The sequence below is a fragment of the Tribolium madens genome, unplaced genomic scaffold, assembly GCF_015345945.1.
Source record: "Tribolium madens isolate multiple individuals breed KSU strain unplaced genomic scaffold, Tmad_KSU_1.1 Scaffold_1;HRSCAF=32;Tcas5.2_LG8, whole genome shotgun sequence".
NCBI lineage: Eukaryota > Metazoa > Arthropoda > Insecta > Coleoptera > Tenebrionidae > Tribolium > Tribolium madens.
In genome coordinates this window covers 3,415,895-3,437,338 of record NW_025400984.1, presented here as the reverse complement: position 1 = coordinate 3,437,338, position 21,444 = coordinate 3,415,895, and the positions used below count along the sequence as shown (strand labels likewise).

Genomic DNA, 21,444 nt, shown 5'->3' with positions numbered 1-21,444 from the left:
TTTTTACTTTTTGGTTGTTTATTTTAATTATTTATTTCTTGGACTTTCGAGATATGTAGTTAATTTATCTCTAGAGACCCATTTTTGAAGTTTTGTACTTACTTAATTTTAAAAGATTATTTTAGAGTCCAAATGTTTAAAAACCTCAAATTTTGAAAATTTATAATAATTACGTTACAATAAAATCTTAGAAATGGAGTATTTTACCTCACTTTATTTTCTTGAAAAATTTGAGATGAAATCTTGAAATATTTCAATGTTTGATGAATTTTCCATCCTTAGGTGGGTTTGATGCAAGACGAGTTGCACGATTTGCAACCGAAACTGATTGTGGCGTCTGCCGTGACGGAAAAACTGATGATCAAAATCGAGCAAGACACCGTAATCGTCGAGAAAAAAAAGGAAATCGTTGGTGCTGACGAAGCCTTAGCTAACGAAGCTGCAGCTGCGGCTCAAGCCATCAAAGACGATTGCGAATCCGACTTATCTGAAGCAATTCCGGCCCTGGAAGCGGCCATAAAGGCCCTCAACACACTTACACCCAACGACATCACACTTGTAAAGTCAATGAAAAACCCCCCATCCGGAGTGAAGCTAGTTTTGGAGGCCGTCTGTGTGATGAAACAGATCAAACCGGACCGGAAACCGGACTTAACCACCGGAAGAATGGTCGAGGATTATTGGGGGCCGTCGGTGAAGCTTCTCGGAGATATGAAATTCCTTGAAAGTTTGAAGACTTACGACAAGGATAACATCCCGACGAGTGTGATGAAGAAAATCCGGGATCGGTATATGCCGGATCGGGAGTTTAATCCGGAACGAATTAAAACAGTCTCGACTGCTTGTGAAGGGTTATGTAAATGGGTGAGGGCCATGGAGGTTTACGATAGAGTGATTAAGATCGTGGCTCCGAAGAAAGCGGCTTTGGCCGAGGCGGAAGCCGAGTTGGCTGCTCAAATGGATACTCTAAATGAGAAAAGAGCACAACTTCAGGAAGTTACAGATAAGTTGCAAGCATTAAATGATGAGTTTGCAGCTGAAACGAAGAAGAAGAAAGAGTTGGAAGATCAGATTGAGATTTGTTCGCAGAAATTGGATCGCGCTGAAAAGTTGATCGGAGGATTGGGTGGGGAAAAGAGTCGATGGTCGCAGACGGCCAAGGATTTGGAAGGGTTGTTGGGGAATGTCATAGGGGATGTGATCTTATCGGCGGGGGCGGTGGCCTATTTGGGGGCATTTACGGTGGATTTCAGGTAAGTTGATGATGATTGAGATATCAAAATCTCGACAAAAATCAAAAAAATTTCAAATTTAAAATCGATCCATTTAACATTTTTTACATTTCTAGAGATCTTAATGACTAAAAAAAGTGCATAAAACGTTATTGGGTCAAGTTTAAAAAATTGCGAATTTTTTGAGTTTTTGAAGTAGTAAAATCGTAAAAATAGTCAATTTACCTTAAGTTGTAAAAACGCTTGAAATATGGTTTTCTAGACGTAAAACTCCGCGCTGAACACAATGCAACAAGTTAAAATACTCTACGATGAAACTCTAGTTTTTGAGATATTGAGTAATAAATTTAAGAAAAAGGCTAGAAACATCCGATTTTGAAAAATTTGTTATTTTTAATCAGGGGCGTTCGAAATTGGTGGGGTTTTGGGTAAAAAAATGCCCTTTCTATTTTGGCTTTAGTTTCTTTAGTTATGCATTGACCAAAATGGTGGTCACCTTGAACAACTCCTTTAGATTTAGGCAAATTCATTTAATTAATGTTATTATTGTTACAGTAATGTAGTGTTAATTAGTTGAGGTTGATTAAAAAATATGAATTTCTTGCTTTTATTATTCTCTAAATTCTGATTTATTTGAATGTTGTATTGGTGTGTAACATAAATTTTAAATTAATTTTATTCAAAAACAATAAGTTGTATCGACACAAGAGAGACTTTTCTGTGATAAACTATCGAACTTAAGATTTTGTTGCTGAAAGTACCGAGAAACTAACACCAAAATAAATAAGGTATTTTTTACCTTAAACTCCCCCAGTTTCATACGCCATGTTTAAAAATTTCGACATTTGATGTTTGTATTCGTTTAGGTGTATAAAGGTTATCATCTGTACCAAATTTTGTAATTTTATCTTAAATGGTTTCTGAAATATTAGCAAAAACATATTAGCCCCCTTCCAAGGGGTGTAGCTCCTTTACCAAGCATTTTTCGATACATGTTTATAGGAAACTTTTGTCTTAGAATTGAATATTCTATCACCTGTTTAAATTTGTAACAATAAAAACGGAACACCCTGTATATGATAGAAAATTAAATTTTGTTTCCAACGGTACCAAACATAAGAGGTTATCACCAATAGGTCCGGAGTTATTGGCAATAGACCGGTCCGGGTGCCAAAAATCGACAAAAATCCAAAAAATTTTCAACTTTAAAATTGATCCGTATAACGTTTTTTAGATTTCGAGAGGTCCAAAAGACTCAAAAAAGCGCATAAAACGTTATTGGGTCAAGTCTCAAAAATTACAACTTTCTTAAGTTTTTTAAGATGAGTTCGATGATCTTTTAAAATTTTGTATTCGTTCTTAAAGAAGAAAATTTTCTCCAATAACTTTGCAGATTTCATTGGATAAACTGAGAACAACCACAATTTTAAATTTTATTTTTGCAATACAGAAATTTTAACGATGTGAAAACTACAGATTTTAGTTGAAAACTTATTTTAGTGGAAATACACTTAACATTTTGTAAAATTTCTCAACAATATCGCTCCTCTCCCCCCAGAAACGAATTAATCCGCGACTGGAACGAATTCTGCCTTCACTTGGGGATTCCCTGTTCGGAGAACTTCTCCCTCGTCGCCACAATGGGCGACCCCCTCGACATCCGCACCTGGAACATCGCCGGCCTCCCCGTCGACAACTACAGCATCGAGAACGGAATCATTGCGACCAAAGCCCGTCGATGGCCTCTCATGATCGACCCTCAAGGCCAAGCCAACAAATGGGTGAAAAACTTCGAAAAACAAAACAAACTCCAAGTAATCAAACTCACCGATGCGAATTATGTCCGAGTTTTAGAACATGCCATCACTTTTGGTACTCCCGTAATCCTCGAAAACGTAATGGAGGAGATTGATGCAGCTTTAGATCCGATTCTAGTAAAGAACATCTTCAAACAGCAAGGGATTTGGTACTTGAAACTCGGGGATAATCTCCTAGAGTACTCGATGGATTTTCGGTTTTATATCACGACGAGGTTGAGGAATCCGCATTATTTGCCCGAAATTGCGGTCAAAGTGACTTTAGTGAATTTCATGTTGACGAGTCAAGGGTTACAAGACCAGTTATTAGGGATTGTGGTCGCAAGGGAACGACCCGAGTTGGAAGAGAAGAAGAATTCCATGATTGTGGAGAGTGCTAATAACAAGAAGATGTTGAAGGAGATTGAGGATAAGATTCTAGAGGTCCTTTCAACCAGCGAAGGGAATATTCTAGAGGATGAAACTGCGATTAAGATACTTTCCTCGAGTAAAGTACTATCAGAGGAGATTCAAGAGAAGCAAAAATTGGCTCAAGTGACGGAAAAAGAAATCGATAATGCCAGAAACTTGTACGTACCAGTTTCCAAACACTCATCAGTATTATTTTTCTGCATCTCCGACTTGGCAAACATCGATCCCATGTATCAGTATTCTATGACTTGGTTCATCAATTTATACAACCAATCGATCACTAATAGTGAAAAATCACCAGCTTTGGAGCTCAGACTCGGTTATTTGAACGATCATTTCACTAACAGCATCTACAGGAACGTCTGTCGATCACTATTCGAGAAGGACAAGTTGATTTTTTCCCTAGTCTTAACCGTGGGGATTTTACGCTCAAAACACCTAATCGATGAAGAAGTTTGGAATTTTTTACTGACTGGTGGTGTTTCCCTCGAGAATCCGTTTGAAAATCCCGCCCCGGAGTGGCTTTCGGAAAAATCATGGTCAGAAATCGTCCGTGCAAGTCATTTGAAAGGCCTCGAGGAGTTCAAGGATCATTTCGAGGCCGATTTGGACGCATGGAAGGCGTTTTACGATGTGACCAATCCGAACGAAGTTCCTTGTCCCCCTCCCTTTCACACACTACGTGGCTTAACCCGATTGGTCGCTTTGCGTTGTCTCCGCCCCGATAAGATCGTCCCTGCTGTACAATCGTACATTGTCGAGGAGATGGGTCCGCGTTATTTAGAACCGCCCCAATTTAACCTTGAAGAGTCATACAATGACAGTCATGCTTGTTCGCCATTGGTGTTTGTTTTGAGTCCTGGATCGGATCCCATGGCTGGATTGGTCCGATTTGCGGCTGATAAAGGGATACAGAAGACTGATCTAATGACGATTTCGTTGGGTCAAGGTCAAGGCCCCATCGCGGCTAATATGATTACTAAAGGATTGGAAACGGGTCAATGGGTGGTTTTGCAAAATTGTCATTTAGCGGCGAGTTGGATGAGGGAGTTGGACCGGATTTGCGATGAGGTGATTGTACCGGAAGCGGCGAATCCGGATTTTAGATTGTGGTTGACGAGTTATCCGAGTAAGGCGTTTCCGGTGGCCATTTTGCAGAATGGTGAGTACGATAAGATGGCCGATTTTAAATTAAAGGTGAGTTTAGGGGTTAAAATGACAAATGAGGCTCCCAAAGGCTTAAGACAGAATCTGTTAAGGTCGTATATGTCGGATCCGATTTCGGATCCCACTTTTTATGATTCGGTGGAGAATTGGAGAAGTTTTCAAGTTATGTTGTTTTCGTTGTGTTTCTTTCATGGGATTGTGCAAGAAAGGCGCAAATTTGGACCGTTGGGATGGAATATTCCGTATGAGTTTAATGAATCCGATTTGACGATTTGTGTGTTGCAATTGCAGGTAAAATGTCTGTTTTTTTATTGTTTGTAAGAAATAAGACAGTTCAGGTGAGTGGTGTATTAGAAATTAAAAAAAAAGGATTTGCTCAAAGTTTTTGATCAAAACTGAATTTGTAAAACATTGGAGGATGATAATATCGTCAATATTTGCTTTGTGTGTAAAACTTTATTTTTGAAGTGAATCAAAATTCAAATTTTCTTGGTCAAAATGATATGAGGAATCCAAATTTGTAAGAATTATTTTGCTGCGACTAATAAATTTTCGCCAAAATTTTGAGTTACCTATACATCTTTGGTATACAGGTGCGCCAGAACTCGCGCCCCAGAGCATTTTTCTCTCAAGGTAAGATACCAGAAACATGGAAAAAATGTTAGGTAATAAAATTTTATCTATAAAAATTTCGAAGTTATGAGGGTTTAAAATTTGCATTTTGACTCTATTTATTTCGGTTGGAAAAATAATTTTCCAAGTTTTTTTGCTATAGGCTATTAAAAGAGGAAACAAGGAAGCTGTATCCTAAATTGTAACTCTGTTCAATGTTTTTTGTGGCTTTTATTGGCAAAATTTTTGTCCCTTTACTAAATAATTGTAAAAAAACATGCACAAGATTATCTGTATCCTTAAATAGATATAAAAAAGGTCAAATGTCAAAATTTTTTGACAGATAGAATTTTTTAAACAGTTTTTTCATGTTCTTGGTATCTTACCTTACTTAAAAATTTTCTCTGGGGCGCGAGTTCTGGCACACCCTGTAGGTAAACAAAATTTTTTGACATTGGGACAAAAGAAATTTGTTTTATTCGATTTAGAGTGTCTAAGATACAAAAAAGTTTTTGTTTTAAGATTTATGTTATGCAGTTAGTATAATACAAATTAATAGTCTAGAAATTATTTAATCTTATCTAAAAAAATTAGTAAAAATCAGAGTCGATGTATCTACACTTGAGTGCAAAAAAACGTAAATTGTCAAAAAGAAAATTGTCAAATTTTTAGAGATTCACATAGTGTGAAAAAGGTTGTTCCCAAAAAGGTTAGAAAACTATCAAAACAAATATCTTATTGGTGGAAAAACATGAAGATGCCTGACAATTAAAAAATTGTGAATTGTGACAAAGACAACGTCAAAAAACTGGCATTTATTAACAGGCCAAATTACATTATAAAAAAAACAGTTTGCGTTTTTTTGCACTCAAGTGCACCTACCTTATTATTTTAAGTTTAAAATTCATTAAAATTCACAGTTTTTGAAGAAAATTAAAAAAATAAGGTTAAATTTGTGTTTTATTGCGTCACATGACCCTGAAATAACTTATTATCTGTTTCAAATTGCTGGTAACACTCAAAATCCCGTTGCTTAGCAACTATAACATCAATTGCAGATGTTTTTGACGGATTACAAAGACGTTCCGTTTGACGCATTGACGTATCTCGCTGGAGAATGTAATTATGGCGGTCGAGTGACCGACGACAAGGACAGAAGATTGTTGAACTCTCTCTTATCCATATTTTACACACCGGAGGTTATAACTAAACCATTGTAAGGACGAAATTTCGTGTGAGAAAAACCAAAAATAACTAAATTTTTTGACAGATATGCATTTTCGCCAAGTGGCCTTTACTACGTACCTGTAGACACTTCCTACGAAGGTTGTTTGAGTTACATCAAGACGCTTCCGATTATGCCACAACCGGAAGTGTTTGGTTTGCACGAAAACGCCGACATTACGAAAGATAATCAAGAGACTCACACTGTAACTGAATGTGGTGATTTTATTGTTGTTATGTTGGTATTTTTAGTTATTAAATGGTGTTTTACTCACGCAGACGCATATAACAGCAGGGGGTGCTGATGACGAATCACAAGACGTTCTCATTGACTTGGCCAATGATATTTTGGGCAAAATGCCCGCTTTATACGACATCGAAGTAGTCAGTAATAAATATCCAGTCATGTATAGTAATTCAATGAATACAGTTTTAAGACAGGTAATTTAATACTGTTAAGTTGGCACTAACCCAAATTTGACAATAAGGAACTAATCCGGTTTAACCGATTGGTGGAAGTGGTTAAACGCACACTCAGCTTTATGATAAAAGCCGTCAAGGGTTTGGTGGTAATGTCAGGCGAATTAGAAGAAGTTTGTAATTCGTTGAAAGTGGGTAAAGTACCGACAGCGTGGGCCAATAAGAGTTACCCAAGTCTTAAACCGTTGGGTTCTTATGTTTTGGATTTGATTCAAAGATTGAAATTTTTCCAAGATTGGATCGATCAAGGACCACCTGATGTTTTCTGGTTGTCGGGATTTTATTTCACGCAGAGTTTTCTCACGGGGGTTTTACAGAATTTTTCGCGCAAGCGGAAATTACCGATCGATTGGATTCATTTCGAGTTTTATGTCACCAAGTTTGAAAAAGAAGCTCAAACTGTGCCGGAAATTGGGGTCCATTGCAAGGTGACTGACTTTTTTATTATTATTTCTTAGTAATAGCATCATTATTATTATTATTATTACAAGCAGCAGGTTAGGGAAATTGAGGAATTTAGTATTTTGTTTGATGTAAGTAAGGCTTTAGAACCAGGGATTTTTTATGTGTGATGTTTCCCATTTGTTAAATTTTGAGATTTTTCTAGGGTTTGTTCCTCGAAGGGGCTCGATGGGACCGAAAGTTGCAAAAATTAAATGAATCTTTTCCGAAAATTCTATTCGACGTTGTACCAATTATTTGGTTAAAACCGAACGTAAAAGAAGACTATAAACCGGTCCCGTGTTATAACTGCCCGGTTTATAAGACATCAGCACGGCGAGGAGTCTTATCAACGACAGGACATTCGACAAATTTCGTCATGTACATGACTTTTGATTCAGATAAGCCGGAAAGGCATTGGATTAATCGAGGAGTGGCCGCATTATGTCAGCTAGATGATTAATTTTAATAAAATTTTAAAGAAATTCTGTTTTTTGTACTTATTGCAAACATTTTGACGGTCATTTGGTTTTTTTCACGATTCTACGAACAGTTTGACGGTCACTGGGTTTGTTTCGCGAATACCAGATTTCGTAATAGTTTTAATTACCTTAGAAGTGTAGTTTATTACAAATAAATTGAACTACTAACACTTTATTTGAAACTGGTGAATGCGTACACTAAAAGTTATTACGATTTTATTTTTTATGAGAGTTTCTGGAGTTTTTGCTATTAGCGGATTTCGTTACTTATCGACATTTGACACATGACATAACCTGTTTTCCGCCACAATTATCACATTTAATCACTAGAAACATGAATTCGGCTCGAATTACCCTCCGTGTGCCCCTCCGAGCGTGGCGCAGCTTCTCCCGCTGGTAATTTCCAACTTTGCTAACCCCCACATTTTCTAACCCCACTTTCCAGTTCGGTGTTACACTCAGCCGAGCCGCAGGCAGCCCCCGCCGAAAAAGTCACAATTCCGCCCCCCAGCAACGTCGAGAAGCCCATCAGCCCCAAAATCGAGAAACTCGTGACCGAAATTTCACAGTTAAACTTATTAGAAGTGTCGGAATTGAGTGGGGCTTTGAAGACACGTCTAAATCTCCCGGATGCGCCGGTCATGCCAGTTGGAGGCTTCGCAGCGGCGGCCCCCGCTGAAGACGACGACGAGGCCCCCAAACAGGTCAAATCCGTGTTTAATGTGAAATTAATGAAATTTGATGAGAAACAAAAAGTCGCGCTTATTAAGGAGGTCAAGGGGCTGATGGAAGGGATGAATTTAGTACAAGCGAAGAAGTTCGTTGAGGGGGCCCCCGCGTTGCTCAAGGGGGACGTCAGCAAGGAAGAGGCTGAGAAATTGAAAGCGGCGATTGAGAAAGTTGGGGGGGTTGTAGAAATCGATTAGTTTTTTTTTTTTTTAAAATAAAGATTAGTTAAGATAAATGAGTTTTATTTGGCTTTTGCTGTTTTATATACACTTATAAATAGATATTAAATAATACGAGAAAAGTCATGATTCATTTTGTTATTTTTCGTTGGTTAATATTTGAGTCTTCACAAGGTATTTCAGTCATTTCCACCAAACTGTGACGCCACTGGTTATGGTTATTTAATAAGTGAGTTTCCTCATTGTCAATTTCCTTGCATTTCTCTGTAAAGAAACAATTAGGTCAGGAAAGTTAACTTTCCTCCCTCTTACCCTCCAAAATCGATTCCAACTCTTCACGTGTCGTAAAATACTTGAAATCGTTGTCAAAAACGCCGCGAAATAACGACACGACTTCCTCCCTTGTGTGTAAAAAGTAGAGAGGCTGTCGTCGTATCAAAAATTCGTTTATGAGAGCTGAAATCCCTTTAGCTGCTGTAAAATCAGCCGCGAGGATGAAACGGCAGTCGATAACCACCGGCAAATGTTTGGAACTAATCCCAGCATTCCCGATGCTTGTTTTAATGAAATCAACAGCAGGGAAGTAAAGACTGTTTCCTGGAGTTATCATAATGTACTCAATTCCGTTAATCCGAGTCTAAAATGTCAAATTTTATTTAAAAAAAAAACAAAAAACGCAAGGATTACTTTGACTTTGTCCACGTGCACAGTAGGCCGCGCCGAGGGATACAAAAGGAACATAATATTAATCCCTACCCCTACAAGAATCCCATATTCGACGCCAATGGCTAAACAAAAGACAAAAGTGGCACACGTGGCCACTAGATCCTTCTTACTACTCCTCCACATGGGTTTGACCACTTCGTATTCGATCATAAAAATGACAGCGCTGATGATCACGGCCGCCAACGAAGCCTTTGGGATGAAAGCAAAATACGGTGTTAAAAATCCCAACGCTAGGAGGACCATAATCCCGGTGTAAACCCCTCCCAAGGGGGTACGTACGCCACTGGCGTGATTCACCGCCGACCTTGAAAACGATCCCGTAACCGGCATCGATGAGAAAAACGATCCGAAAACGTTACACATCGACAAGGTCATCAGTTCTTGGGTCGCATCAATCATCTGTCCGCTGGCTAAAATTCTCATTATTTCAAGTTGGCACTCCTGTACCAGACTCACCGAACGCTTTTGCTATGGCGACGTTGCCCAAGACGCCAATTATGGGCACTAAGACCACAGAAGTCCCCAAATCGGAGACCATTTCGCCGAAACCGATTGTCCGATTATTCAAAGTCGTTGCAAAAGGGGGCGGCCGGAAATCCGGGAGTCCGGGACGCACCGTTCCCGTGAGTCGAAAGGGCGAGCCCGGACCCCGGATTTCGTAAAAATAGGCCACAGTCGAGCATACGATGACCACAAGGGCGTTACGCGATGTTGAGATCAACCAAAGGGCTTTCGAAAAAGTTCGCTGCTTTTTCGAAAGTTTGTAGTCTTTAAGTTTCTGGAAAAGAGGGGATTTATGAGGCGATAACGCAGAGAAAGACGTAAATAATTTTCATAAAAATCGAAATTTATGCGACGGAATATAGTCCACAATCGTTAAGAGATGACACGATGACCTTAATTTGTCGCAAATAGGCAAAAATTCGATTTTTCATTAATTGTTACGATTTTCATTACAATGTACTTTGACTCATGTAACGTCAGAAATTTATTAGGGGCGGTTTTTGGCAGTAATTTGACAATAATCAGGAATTTTTGACAATAATTGTTGATTGGTTGCCATGGTTATGAGAGATAAAAACCGTAGGAACGAACCATAACCATGGCAACGTTCTGTTTATCGAGCAAAAAAATGAATCATGGCAAGCCCCGATTATGTAAATTTTGTCAGAAATTTAGAGGCAAGACGATGTTGAATGTTCAAGGGTAATCGCATATTTAAGACAAAACAATTGATAAAAAATCTGAACGTAAATATTTTGTGTTTTTTTGTCACCAGTCGATAAAAGTAATTAAAAAAATGTGAAAAAAAAAAAAACAATAAATTTTAGTGTCGTAAACTATTCGGTCACGTTCTATAGTACGCACTTTTTAATGACTAAATTTTAGTAAATAAAAATAATCAATCAATAATAATAATTACAAAATGAAATAATTGTTTTTAAAGTTTTTTAAAATAAAAATATCTAATCGAAATGGTAAAAATTTGGTTTTTGACAATGAGTGTCAAAAATCGGCGCCAACGCCAACTGATTTTTTTTACCTACCCCACTTTTTAATGACAAAATCTTAGTAAATAATAATAATAAATAATAATAATAATTACAAAATGAAATAATCGTTTTTAAAGTTTTTTAAAATAAAAATATCTAATCGAAATGGTTATGGTTAAAATTTGGTTTTTGACAATGAGTGTCAAAAATTGGCGCCAACGCCAACGCCAACTGATTTTTTACCTACCCTGAGAAGCATCAAGACGGCGATGCACACCACTCCTAGTGTCAAATCTGCGATTCTAGTGTGGTGTATATTTTTGACAACTTTGGTGATGGTATCCAAAAACCCCGACGATGAAATTTTCAAACCTAACAAACTTTTAATTTGCGATGTCATGATTATCACAGATGTGGCTGAAGTGAAACCGACTGTCACCGGTATAGAAATAAAATCGATGAGAACACCTGTCAAAAACAAACAAATGATTGTCAAAAATCACTCGAAAAGTACCTAAATGCAAGATGGCCATGACGAGTTGTAGTACCCCACACAGAAAACAAAGCAGAATCGCGTAATCTGTGTTGCGACCAATGATCTGTTGGTACGTCATGAGGGCCATAAGGGCCGTCGGCCCTATCGTAATATCTTTACAAGTACCAAAAATCGTGTAAACAAAACAACCGACAAACGCTGAGTACAATCCGTACTGAAAAAAAATTTTCCAATTTCAAAAAAAAATCCAAAAAATGCCTTACTTGTGGCTCCAAACCGGCCAAAGTGGCATATGCCAAGGCCTGTGGCATGACAGTCAAGCCAACTGTGATTCCTGCGATGGCGTCACTCACTAACTTCTCGGTGGAGTACTGGGGGGCCCACCCCAAGATGGGCACCCGACGCACCGCCACTGACTTTAGCCACGCACTAACGGACATGGGGGCACCTGCGAACAAAATGAACGGTTTTTTGGAGGTGCGACATAACGGTCGCGCGAAACAATTCAAAATACCGGAGGAAAAGTGAAAGACTTTCACCGGATGAAAATCCGGTCAGAGCAATGACCTTACTCATTGTCAAAAACAAGCAGTACTTGACAATTCGTTAGCATAGCAATTTGAGGAAAATAGGGCATAACCATGGCAACGTGTAAAAAATGGTGTAGCAACGGACCATAACCATAGCAACGAGTGGTGTTTTGTCAAATTTTGACAAAAAAAAAGCAAAATTTTGTCAAAAACAGAGAAATCGCCCGTCAAAGCTAATTAAACGCGATGAAAAACCGTGTTTAGTATCAAAAAAAATCACGCGCGATACTCACTTTTTATGACTAAATTTACAAGTAATACATTTCTTGTTGCAACAATTGCAAATAAAATTAGACACTGATAGTGTAAAAATCAATCCATTTTGGAAATCACAAATCGACTGAGCGTCAACTGCAGACTCAATTAATTTAAATAATTCAGAATCACGTGCGTTTGACTTTGCCCCCTTCTACTCTCATACTTCTGGAGTACTTTTAAAATTCTCGCGGTGTTCTTGAGCGTCTATCGACCGGAAACTATTTGAAAAAATTCAAATTTCGCGCCAGACTTTCAAAACCTTCGAATGTTTTGCGGCGATTTGATTTTCGCAAGATCCTTGAATCGGGCAAAAATGCACGTTTTTCGACCTTAGCTGTGACTAATCTCGCTCTTATTATAGAAAAAATAAAGTATGTGAACAGTGTGTGTATATAAGCTAAATTTCGTGTTGTTTTTCCCAGTGTTTACCGCAAATATCACTTGCGTAATAACTTGAAGGTTATTGCGACAATTAAATCACTTACCAGGGCGGAAGTGCCACAAGAAACAACAAATTGGAGAAATGTTTCACATCATAACCTTAACCTTATTTTTTACTGCCGGCTCTTATCACTTTAATGTGCCGTCGGCAATGATAAGTGGCCAATGAATGCATTTTTTGCTTGTTTATTACACAACAATGAGACTACAAGTTTTGGATATTTTTATTTTTGAAAAAACATTTTTTATAACAAACAGGGGTAACAACACCACTCCATCACTGTGCGTGTCACAACGTTGTATTGTTCTCTTTCTCTTCCACACTAATCACAGTATTCTCCCTCCTCGTCTTGTCATGCTCTGAAAATTGACAGTTATCAGTGTTGCCATCTTACGATCGATAAAGTGGGATTTAGGGTCAGGGCCGGCTTCAGTAAATTGTCTCAAATAAAGTGTCAAGTGCATTTCCGTTCCGGTGACTACCGGATTGAGAAATCAATAATTACTATGAAAGGTAACGGATTGCAACACTGCAATAATACCAAATCTTATCACCTTGCAAAATTTCGTACAGATTCTCCTCCGTTTCGGCGATTTTTACGCCACCTTCAGTCACTTTTGTCATAATTTTGACAACGGCTTTCTGCGACCGGTAGAAAATGACCTGTTTTTGCATTTTGCTCAAATCGGAGAGTAGCGCAGACAAAGACTGAAATATTATAACTGTAATAAGAAAATTTTCACTGAAAAACTCACCTTAGCTGCTGTAAAATCAAGTTTATTGACTCTCTGGCAGTCAAAAACGAGAAATGTATATTTGACATTTTGTATTTCACTGTTTTGCATTATTTTCTCTCGAATGTATTCCACTGACGGGAATAAAATGGCGGAAGTTGGGGTTATTTTGACATAATTTGTCTGATTTTCATTCTGGAAAAAAGTGTCAAACATATTGTCAAAAACACTGTCAAAAATTACATGAATGTAGTCAAAAACAACTTTAGGTCTTGCAGTTCGGTACAATAAAAACAATATGTCGACGCAAACACCAATCAAAATTCCAAATTCGATCCCAAGTACCAAACAAAAAACTAAAGTAACAAAAAATGGCACTAAATCGATCTCTGTAACATAAAAAACCCAGTTTCGTGTTACCAACTTTACGTAAAAATTACTATTAATTCGCCATATTAGTTTTGTTAACGTAACTTCGACCATAAAAATAACAGCACAAATAATGACAGCTGCTAGAGTCGGCTTTGGAATATACGAAAAATACGGTGTTAGAAACGTCAATGCTAAAATCACCATTACACCTGAAAAAAACTAAAAATTGTGTTTTTTTTAATTCAGTTGGCCAACCTGTATAAATCCCTGCTAAAGGCGTTCTCACACCGCTCGCATTACTCACAGCCGCCCTCGAAAACGACGCATTTACCGGATACGATCCGAAAAACGAACCAATCAAATTGCACATGCCTACTGCGATCATTTCTTGCGAGGCATCAATGACTTTACCTTTAGCTGTCAAAAAATTTTAATAAAAAATTGACAATGGGGGATTAACCAACCGAAAGCTTTGGCTATGGCAACGTTGCCTAAAATGGCGACGAAAGGGACGGCGAAAATGCCGGCCCCCAGTTCCTTCATCATGTCGACGACACTGGTTGTGGTGTTGCCGTGTTGGACTTCCGCCACTGGATTTGTGAAAGAGGGGAGTCCCTCAGGAACTTTCGCTAAAAATAATCAAATTTTAAGAGTTATAACTGAAAAATGAAACTTACAAGTGAGAGAAAAGGGTTTTTCCCCGCGACTGTCGAACAAATAAGCAGTGGCGGCGCATGCAATGACCACAAAGGCGTTGCGCGCCACTGAACAAAACCAAATCACTTTTTTCCCTCTTGAAACCACTTTGTGGTCATCCAGAGGCGGACTCCCATAATCCTTCAATTTCTACAACCTTTAAATTACCCAAAATCTCCCCAACTGTCTCAAATTACCCTCAACAACAACAAAACAACGCAACACCCAATCCCAAGAATCGCATCCCACATTTTCGTCTCGGTTATATGCCCGAAAACTTTGCTCCAAACGCCGACAAAACTATCAGCCGAGAAATTCAAACCGAGCAAATTCTTGATTTGGGAAGTGGCGATGGTCAAGGCGCCAGCCGAGGTGAACGCAGCAACGACCGGCGTTGACACGAAATCAACCAAAAAACCTAATTATTTCATTTAAACGAGAAAACACAACAGGGGATTTACCCAAATGGAGGCTTCCACAAAACAGTTCGATGATGCCCGACAGGAAACAAAGCAAAATGGCGGCTTTGACTTTCCCAAAAGACGCGTTGTTTGTGAAGGTGAAGGTGAGGAGGGAGAGGAGGGCCGTGGGGGCGATGTTCAATTCGGGGACAGCCCCGAAAACCACGTAGATTATCCCTCCACAAAGAGACGAATATAACCCATACTGGAGTTATGCAACCAAATAAACAAACCGTATAACTAGTTGTCTATCCCACTTAAGCTTTAAATTATGATAATTTTTTATCGATATTTCGTTGACAAGCTGTGTAATTTATTACAAGTAGTTTGTAATGTATTTTTGTAGTAATTATACAGGGTGCGCCAGAACTCGCGCCTCAGAGAAAATTCTCAAGTAAGGTAAGATACCAGGAACATGAAAAAAATGTTTAAAAAATTCTATCTGTCAAAAAATTTTGACATTTATTTTTTGACATTTGACATATTTTATATCTATTTAATGATACTGATGATCTTGTATATGTTTTTTTTACAATTATTTAGTAAAGGGACAAAAATTTTGCCACAAATTACATTGAACAGAGTTACAATTTAGGATACAGCTTCCTTGTTTCTTCTTTTAATAGCCTATAGCAAAAAAACTTTGAAAATTATTTTTCCAATAGAAATAAATAGAGTCAAAGTACAAACTTTAAACCCTCATAACTTCGAAATTTTCATAGATAAAATTTTTTTAACATTTTTTCCATGTTCCTGGTATCTTACCTTATATGGCATTTTTCTCTGGGGCGCGAGTTCTGGCGCATTCTGTATAGAAATTGAGATTATGATAAAAAAAAATGATTTTGTGAAATGTGTAACAGGAAGACAAATGTAACTCATACTGGAGGTTATGCAACTAAATAAACAAGCCGTATAATTGATTGTCTACCCCACGCAACGTTAATTTTTAATTATGATAATTTTTTTATCAATATTTTGATACTGGTACCGTTGAAAAGCTGTGTAATTTATTACAAATAGTTGCGTAATGTATTTTCTGTAGTAATTATATATCAATTGAGGTTATGGATTATACAATGAAAAAAGGATTTTGTAAAATGTCTAAGATCTAAATGCACATAAATAAATAAAAGCAAACATTTATTTTTGATTGTTGTGTTATTATTGTAAACTTAAGGAATTATTACATTTTGGGGTATTACTGGTTGCATATCAACAATGATCATTATTGACTTTTATGAAGGTAAAAAAAACAATTCTGAGTATTTGGATAAACAATTGTAAACATTATTCATAGTTTTGAGCATCCGGTGTTAAAAAATATAATAAATAAATCTGGGAATTTGATATTCTCAAAACTTTTTATTGTCACGTTATTCAATGACTGAAATTTATTTTTTTTAAAATGCCTTTATTATCGGAGTTTCCACCAATAAAACATGTTTAGAGTTCCAACACAATGTTATCAGAAAAAAGTTCTCATTTTTGCCATTGCACACAATTTAATTAATTTTTTAATCAAAATTCCTAAATACAGATTAAATTTTTATATTTATTTTTTGTACGTGATTTTTTTTAATTATTAGTTATGTAATGTTATTCTTGCACTGTCATCCCGAATTGTGATTAAAAGTAATTTTGGGTTGGGTTTGTCCTCATTTGTAAAACTTTCGACTTTTGGGCGTCTTACCTCGGGTCCTAATCCCGCCAGGGATGCATAAGCAATGCATTGCGGAATTAATGTTAATCCTATCGTAATCCCAGCCACCAAATCAGCAATAGCAACATCCAGACTATAATTTTTGCCCCAGGTCAGTACCGGAAATCCCCTTTTAACAATCTCCGGCCAGTTTATAAACATATCGTCTTGGTCTATCACACTCCAATCATCTTCAAGTGGATTCAAATCCGGCTTGTAACAAGGCCAAAAATTTTTTCACTTTCTTAGGTACTTACCCGATTCACTACACTTAACACAACTTCACATTGAGTCAATTGGCGCAAAATGCGAATCAAACAACGTCTTCTGAATTCCTAATTGGTATTTATACAAAGGTTTGGTCACACTCGAAAACGATGCAATTGTAGCATTGACTAGTGGCCTTCTTCACTAACAAGGTAACAACGTTTTTGCGGTCTCGTCACTTATGTAATGTAATTGTACTCTTTTTATACTTTATGTACCCCCTCTCTGAGTGAGCAAATAGAACAAAATTTCTTGAAAGCGGGTTTATTTCCCATAAGTCCTATTAGCACTGTGATAACAATTCGTAAATGAGGCGATAAAATCAGCAAATTGTAACCAAGGTCGACAAAAACACCAACCCTGGTGGTACTAGTGAGCCATTTAATGAGATTTTTTTGCGACTGAAGGATTTCTCATCCAATTCGATTAAAACTGCGCCGTCTGTATATTTTTAGTTAAAAAAAAACAGTTTATGGACAATTTTTGGGACAAATACATTGATAAAACTGAATGTTTTTGTCGTTATTTGCACTTAAATACCCGAGCCAAGGTATTTTTTTTTGTATAAGTGATTTTATGTGTGTTTTTGGAATAAAAAAAGTAGGTAAGTTAAAAAAAAAAATTGAAACCGACGTGGGTCAAATTCTTTTATTCACCCTATTTCCGTTCTTAAGAATAAAAAAATTACAAATAATATCTCTTTTATGCGCCTCCACCACATTTGTGTCTAGGTCATTGACACCAAAATTTCAAAATTGGTTTTTAAGTTAAGAATTTTATGATTTGAGTTTTTGAGTCAAACTTGATTTTTGTTTTTTAATTTATAGAAAAACCTTATGTGTTGTTTATTCAAAATTAAAACTTTTTCTATAAAAAATAACATATTACAATTCAACAACAACATTTTTTTTTCTTTTTTTCTTTCTTTAGAATGTCCTAAGCATTTTTTTAATAATTAGAGATACAAAAAATTCAATGTTAAGTTTGACTCGAAAAAAATCTACCAAACGCTGTATAATATTTTAAAAATTAATATTTGCAAATAAAAACACAGAATTGTGAAGTTTTCAAACAAATTAAATTGAAAAAGTTTTGTAAAAATTAAATGTGATTCGAAAAATAGATTAAAATTGGTTAATATTATAAAAATTAATCACTGCACATACAATTTAAGTACAAATTTGTGACCTTCCTTAAAATTAAAAGACTTTAAAAAACTTCTCAAAAATTGGTTTAAATCTGAAAAAATAATAATGGTGTGAAAAACCAGAGTACATATTTGTAATCCTTGTTCCATTTTACATTAAAGAAATTTATTACATTTACGATTTTTTTATTAGAGACATAAAAAAACAGTGTTAAATTTGAATTGAAAAAATCAAATAAAAGTATGGTGATATTTGAAAATTATTTATTGCAAATAAAACTCAAGTATATAATCCTCGTGTCATACCAGATTAGGACTACAGAATTATGTAATTTTCAAAAAAAAATACAAACTTTTGTAAAAATTAAATTTGGCTCAAAAAAATTGATCAAAATCGGTCAATACTTTGAAATTATTCACAATTTAAGTACTTACAAGTTTGTAATTCTCGTAACATTTTGCATTATTAAAAACAGCATTCTTTCATTTTTTTGCCCTATTTTCAGGAAAATTAGAAAGGATTTGCTAAAATTAAAACGCTTCGAAAAACTGACCAAAAATTTCACATTAACTTGGAAAAATCGACAATTAAAAGCCGATATCTTAAAAAATAATTAATGCAAATAAAATTCAAGTTCAGATTTGTAGTCCTCGCCTTATTTCACATCAGAAACTTTTGTTTAACTTTGATTTTATTATTCAAAATTGGAACTTTGTACAAACTAAGTTTGAGTTAAAAAAAATGACTAATACATATCTTAAAAACTAAACATTGCAAACAAAATCAAAAATCATTTACCTACGTTACAGATACTGACTTTTTTATTTTTTGAATGTCCTAAGCGATTTTTTTTATTAATTAGAGACACAAAAAATCCAGTGTTAAGTTCGACTTGAAAAAAATCAACCAAAAGCTGTATATTTTAAAAATTAATATTTGCAAATAAAATTATAAAGTATAAAGTAATTCTCGTATCATACAACATTAGAAACACAAAATTGTGCAGTTCTCAAAAAAATTATATTGAAAAAGTTTTGTAAAAATTAAATTTGACTTAAAAAATAGATCAAAATTGGTCAATATTATAAAAATTAATCGCTGCACATACAATTTAAGTACACATTTGTAAGCCTCGTAGCATTTTACAATAGAAAAAACACAATTTTTTTATTTTCTTACCTTTAAGAAAATTAAAAAAAATTGCTAGAATTCAGAAAACTGATCAAAAATCGGTTTATATCTCAAAAAATAATAGTTGTGTTAAAAACCTAAGTACATATATAAGTAAGTACACATAATCCTCGTGCCATTTTACATGAGAAACATACTTTTGTACAATTTTTAAAAAGTTTGAAAAAAATCCACATAAACTAAGCTTATTAACTTGTAAAAATCGACAATTAAAAGCCGATATCTTAAAAAATAATTAATGCAAATAAAATTCAAGTTTAGATTTGTAATCCCCGCCTCATTTAACATCAGAAACTCTTGTTTTACGTTGATGTTCTTAGTCAAAACTGGAAAAAGTATTTACGAGTACGCTACAAATACTGAATTTTTTTCATTTTTTAACTGTTTTGGGTGTTTTTTATTAATTTAGTTACACTGAAAAAAACCTAGCAGAAAACTGATTAAGTTTCTGTTAAAAACTAGCTTGCTTACCGGTTTTTCACACACTTTTTGCGTCTATTGAAACTAAAAATGTCACAATTGAGAGCATCACGCCACTTATTGGCCACTTTACTCGATTATTTCTAGGGTAGCAAATAATAATCGATCACTGGTAATTTTATTTTTTATTGGCAACACTTAAAATAATCACAGTTTGGAAGAATCCAGTTCGTGGGAAGTATCTGAAAAAAATAATAATTCAATTCATAATAAACTAATCAAAAGACTGACCTTTAATCACACTGTTGTAATATTCTTCACTGAAGAAATAATTCTCTAGTTTTTTATCAACTCCTAGACAAATTTTCATCACCGATTCCTTGAAATTAACAAACATGACTTTAGATTTACGTAAATTGAGCTCATGGGCTAGCACAGAAATACTCTGAAAAAATTTTTCAAATTTGTTTTTTTTTATAAAAATTGTTACTTTAGCCACAGTTATGTCCATATTTCTGATATATTTTCCATTAATAATGACCGTAACTTGGTCACCTTCACATTCCAATACTGTATCTCTTAAAAACTCAGCTGCTGGAAAAAATAGAGTGTCCCTCGGGGTGATTACATAAATATCGCTTCCATCATTTGGGATTTTTTCCTTAGTTATGGTAAATTTAGGTCGTGCACTTGCATACAAAACGAAAAGTAAATTAATCGAAGCTCCGATTAAAATCCCATAATCCACTCCAAGGAAAAGACTGCAGAGAAAAGTGGTCAAAAAGGGGACCAAATCGAGTTCTACAAAATCAGTGAAAATTTTGGTTTTTCCCAATTAAAATTTTTCCTACTTTTGGTTTTCCAAAGCAAGGAAAAGGCCCCAAAATCGAACAAATAAAACATCGCTGCTATTATGACACTTGCAAGGGTCGCTTTTGGCACATAATAGAACGTGGGGGTAAGAAAAGCTATAGCTACAAGGAGGAGTAAAGAAGTGAAAATTCCGGCTAACGGAGTCCTAACTCCGGACGCGTTATTAACAGCACTCCGGGTGAAAGATCCGGTCACTGGCATCGACCCGAAAAACGAGCCAAAAGTGTTGCAAAGGCCCAAAGCTAGCATTTCTTGCGTCGCGTCCAGTTTGCGGCCTTTACTGAAAGCCTTCGCTATCGACACGGCCTCGAGGATTGATAACAAAGGGATGAAAATGAAGGAAACGCCGTAGCCTTGGACCATGTCGCTGAAAGTGGATTCGGTTCCGGTGAAGTTGGTGGAGAATGGGGGTGGTTTGAAAGGGGGGAAACCCCCACTGACTTTTCCGGTGATCTTGAACGGTTTCTGGTCGTATAAGTAGTAGGAGATGAGGGTTCCGATGATGACAATGAGGGCGTTGCGGGCGAGGGAGAGGAGGAAAATGAGTTTTCCGAGGAAATTGCGACGGGGGGACCAGTCGGGGCGGTGGTGGAGACTCCCGAAAACACGAATTTCCTGAAAATTGGGCTAATGCGTTAGTTATTGTCTATTTGTGAACGACACAAATGTATATGAAAAATATACGAATAAAATTTAGTTTTATAAAAAAAATATTGAAAAAAAATTCAAAAATTGACCGATATCGTAATTTTCGTGTCATTTTACTTAAGAAACATTTATTCTTTTTTCATTTTTGGATAT

The 21,444-nt window shown here is 36.1% G+C and overlaps 5 protein-coding genes across 9 annotated transcripts in view; 2 read left to right on the top strand and 3 right to left on the bottom strand.

Annotated features, from left to right (window-relative positions):
• The window catches only part of LOC123003952 (dynein axonemal heavy chain 3), a 27,091-nt gene extending 19,244 nt beyond the window's left edge, over window positions 1-7,847 (top strand). For both annotated transcript variants that reach the window (XM_044397028.1, XM_044397027.1), the window contains 8 exons: window positions 283-1,253; window positions 2,791-4,622; window positions 4,668-4,918; window positions 6,298-6,455; window positions 6,510-6,669; window positions 6,716-6,904; window positions 6,952-7,371; window positions 7,551-7,847. In XM_044397028.1, coding sequence (XP_044252963.1) covers window positions 283-1,253; window positions 2,791-4,622; window positions 4,668-4,918; window positions 6,298-6,455; window positions 6,510-6,669; window positions 6,716-6,904; window positions 6,952-7,371; window positions 7,551-7,847 — 4,278 coding nt within the window. The remainder of the gene's footprint in view (window positions 1-282; window positions 1,254-2,790; window positions 4,623-4,667; window positions 4,919-6,297; window positions 6,456-6,509; window positions 6,670-6,715; window positions 6,905-6,951; window positions 7,372-7,550) is intronic.
• Window positions 7,848-8,021: 174 nt separating this feature from the next.
• Window positions 8,022-8,830, top strand: LOC123003820 (54S ribosomal protein L12, mitochondrial). The gene is made up of 2 exons (XM_044396831.1): window positions 8,022-8,262; window positions 8,312-8,830. Exons 1-2 carry the CDS (start codon window positions 8,201-8,203, stop codon window positions 8,790-8,792), a joined length of 543 nt encoding a protein of 180 aa, XP_044252766.1. The 5' UTR covers window positions 8,022-8,200; the 3' UTR covers window positions 8,793-8,830.
• Window positions 8,821-12,960, bottom strand: LOC123003817 (sodium-independent sulfate anion transporter-like). Of its 3 annotated transcripts, none has more exons than XM_044396827.1 (8): window positions 12,823-12,960; window positions 11,753-11,937; window positions 11,508-11,703; window positions 11,241-11,461; window positions 9,957-10,278; window positions 9,462-9,910; window positions 9,087-9,411; window positions 8,821-9,038 (listed from the first exon to the last, which is right to left on the bottom strand). In XM_044396827.1, the coding sequence occupies exons 2-8, from the start codon at window positions 11,927-11,929 to the stop codon at window positions 8,905-8,907; spliced, it is 1,824 nt and encodes a 607-aa protein (XP_044252762.1). In that variant the 5' UTR covers window positions 11,930-11,937; window positions 12,823-12,960; the 3' UTR covers window positions 8,821-8,904. The 3 variants fall into 3 exon arrangements, with proteins under 3 accessions (XP_044252762.1, XP_044252763.1, XP_044252764.1); XM_044396828.1 differs by lacking the exon at window positions 12,823-12,960 and adding an exon at window positions 12,313-12,426; XM_044396829.1 differs by lacking the exon at window positions 12,823-12,960 and adding an exon at window positions 12,004-12,289.
• A 24-nt stretch (window positions 12,961-12,984) lies between these two features.
• Window positions 12,985-17,767, bottom strand: LOC123003819 (sodium-independent sulfate anion transporter-like). The gene is made up of 12 exons (XM_044396830.1): window positions 17,002-17,767; window positions 16,736-16,935; window positions 15,043-15,247; window positions 14,779-14,999; window positions 14,563-14,731; window positions 14,350-14,514; window positions 14,141-14,302; window positions 13,954-14,094; window positions 13,757-13,902; window positions 13,535-13,708; window positions 13,334-13,487; window positions 12,985-13,138 (listed from the first exon to the last, which is right to left on the bottom strand). Exons 2-12 carry the CDS (start codon window positions 16,904-16,906, stop codon window positions 13,068-13,070), a joined length of 1,779 nt encoding a protein of 592 aa, XP_044252765.1. The 5' UTR covers window positions 16,907-16,935; window positions 17,002-17,767; the 3' UTR covers window positions 12,985-13,067.
• Window positions 17,768-19,936: 2,169 nt separating this feature from the next.
• Window positions 19,937-21,444, bottom strand: part of LOC123016306 (sodium-independent sulfate anion transporter-like) — a 4,842-nt gene continuing 3,334 nt past the window's right edge. For both annotated transcript variants that reach the window (XM_044416619.1, XM_044416618.1), the window contains 4 exons: window positions 20,622-21,258; window positions 20,261-20,571; window positions 20,062-20,215; window positions 19,937-20,012 (listed from right to left, as the gene is read on the bottom strand). In XM_044416619.1, coding sequence (XP_044272554.1) covers window positions 19,978-20,012; window positions 20,062-20,215; window positions 20,261-20,571; window positions 20,622-21,258 — 1,137 coding nt within the window. In that variant the 3' untranslated portion in view covers window positions 19,937-19,977. The remainder of the gene's footprint in view (window positions 20,013-20,061; window positions 20,216-20,260; window positions 20,572-20,621; window positions 21,259-21,444) is intronic.

Coding starts and splice junctions, on each gene's coding strand:
- LOC123003819 (XM_044396830.1), bottom strand. CDS start 16,906: ATGTTTATAAACTGGCCGGAGATTGTTAAAAGGGGATTTCCGGTACTG. Junction 15,000..15,042: donor TTGTGGAAGCCTCCATTTGG/GTAAATCCCCTG, acceptor TGAAATAATTAG/GTTTTTTGGTTGATTTCGTG. Junction 13,139..13,333: donor TCTGTACGAAATTTTGCAAG/GTGATAAGATTT, acceptor GTCAATTTTCAG/AGCATGACAAGACGAGGAGG.
- LOC123003820 (XM_044396831.1), top strand. CDS start 8,201: ATGAATTCGGCTCGAATTACCCTCCGTGTGCCCCTCCGAGCGTGGCGC. Junction 8,263..8,311: donor TGGCGCAGCTTCTCCCGCTG/GTAATTTCCAAC, acceptor CCCACTTTCCAG/TTCGGTGTTACACTCAGCCG.
- LOC123003817 (XM_044396827.1), bottom strand. CDS start 11,929: ATGTCCGTTAGTGCGTGGCTAAAGTCAGTGGCGGTGCGTCGGGTGCCC. Junction 11,462..11,507: donor CATGGCCATCTTGCATTTAG/GTACTTTTCGAG, acceptor TGTTTTTGACAG/GTGTTCTCATCGATTTTATT. Junction 9,412..9,461: donor TGCACGTGGACAAAGTCAAA/GTAATCCTTGCG, acceptor TTGACATTTTAG/ACTCGGATTAACGGAATTGA.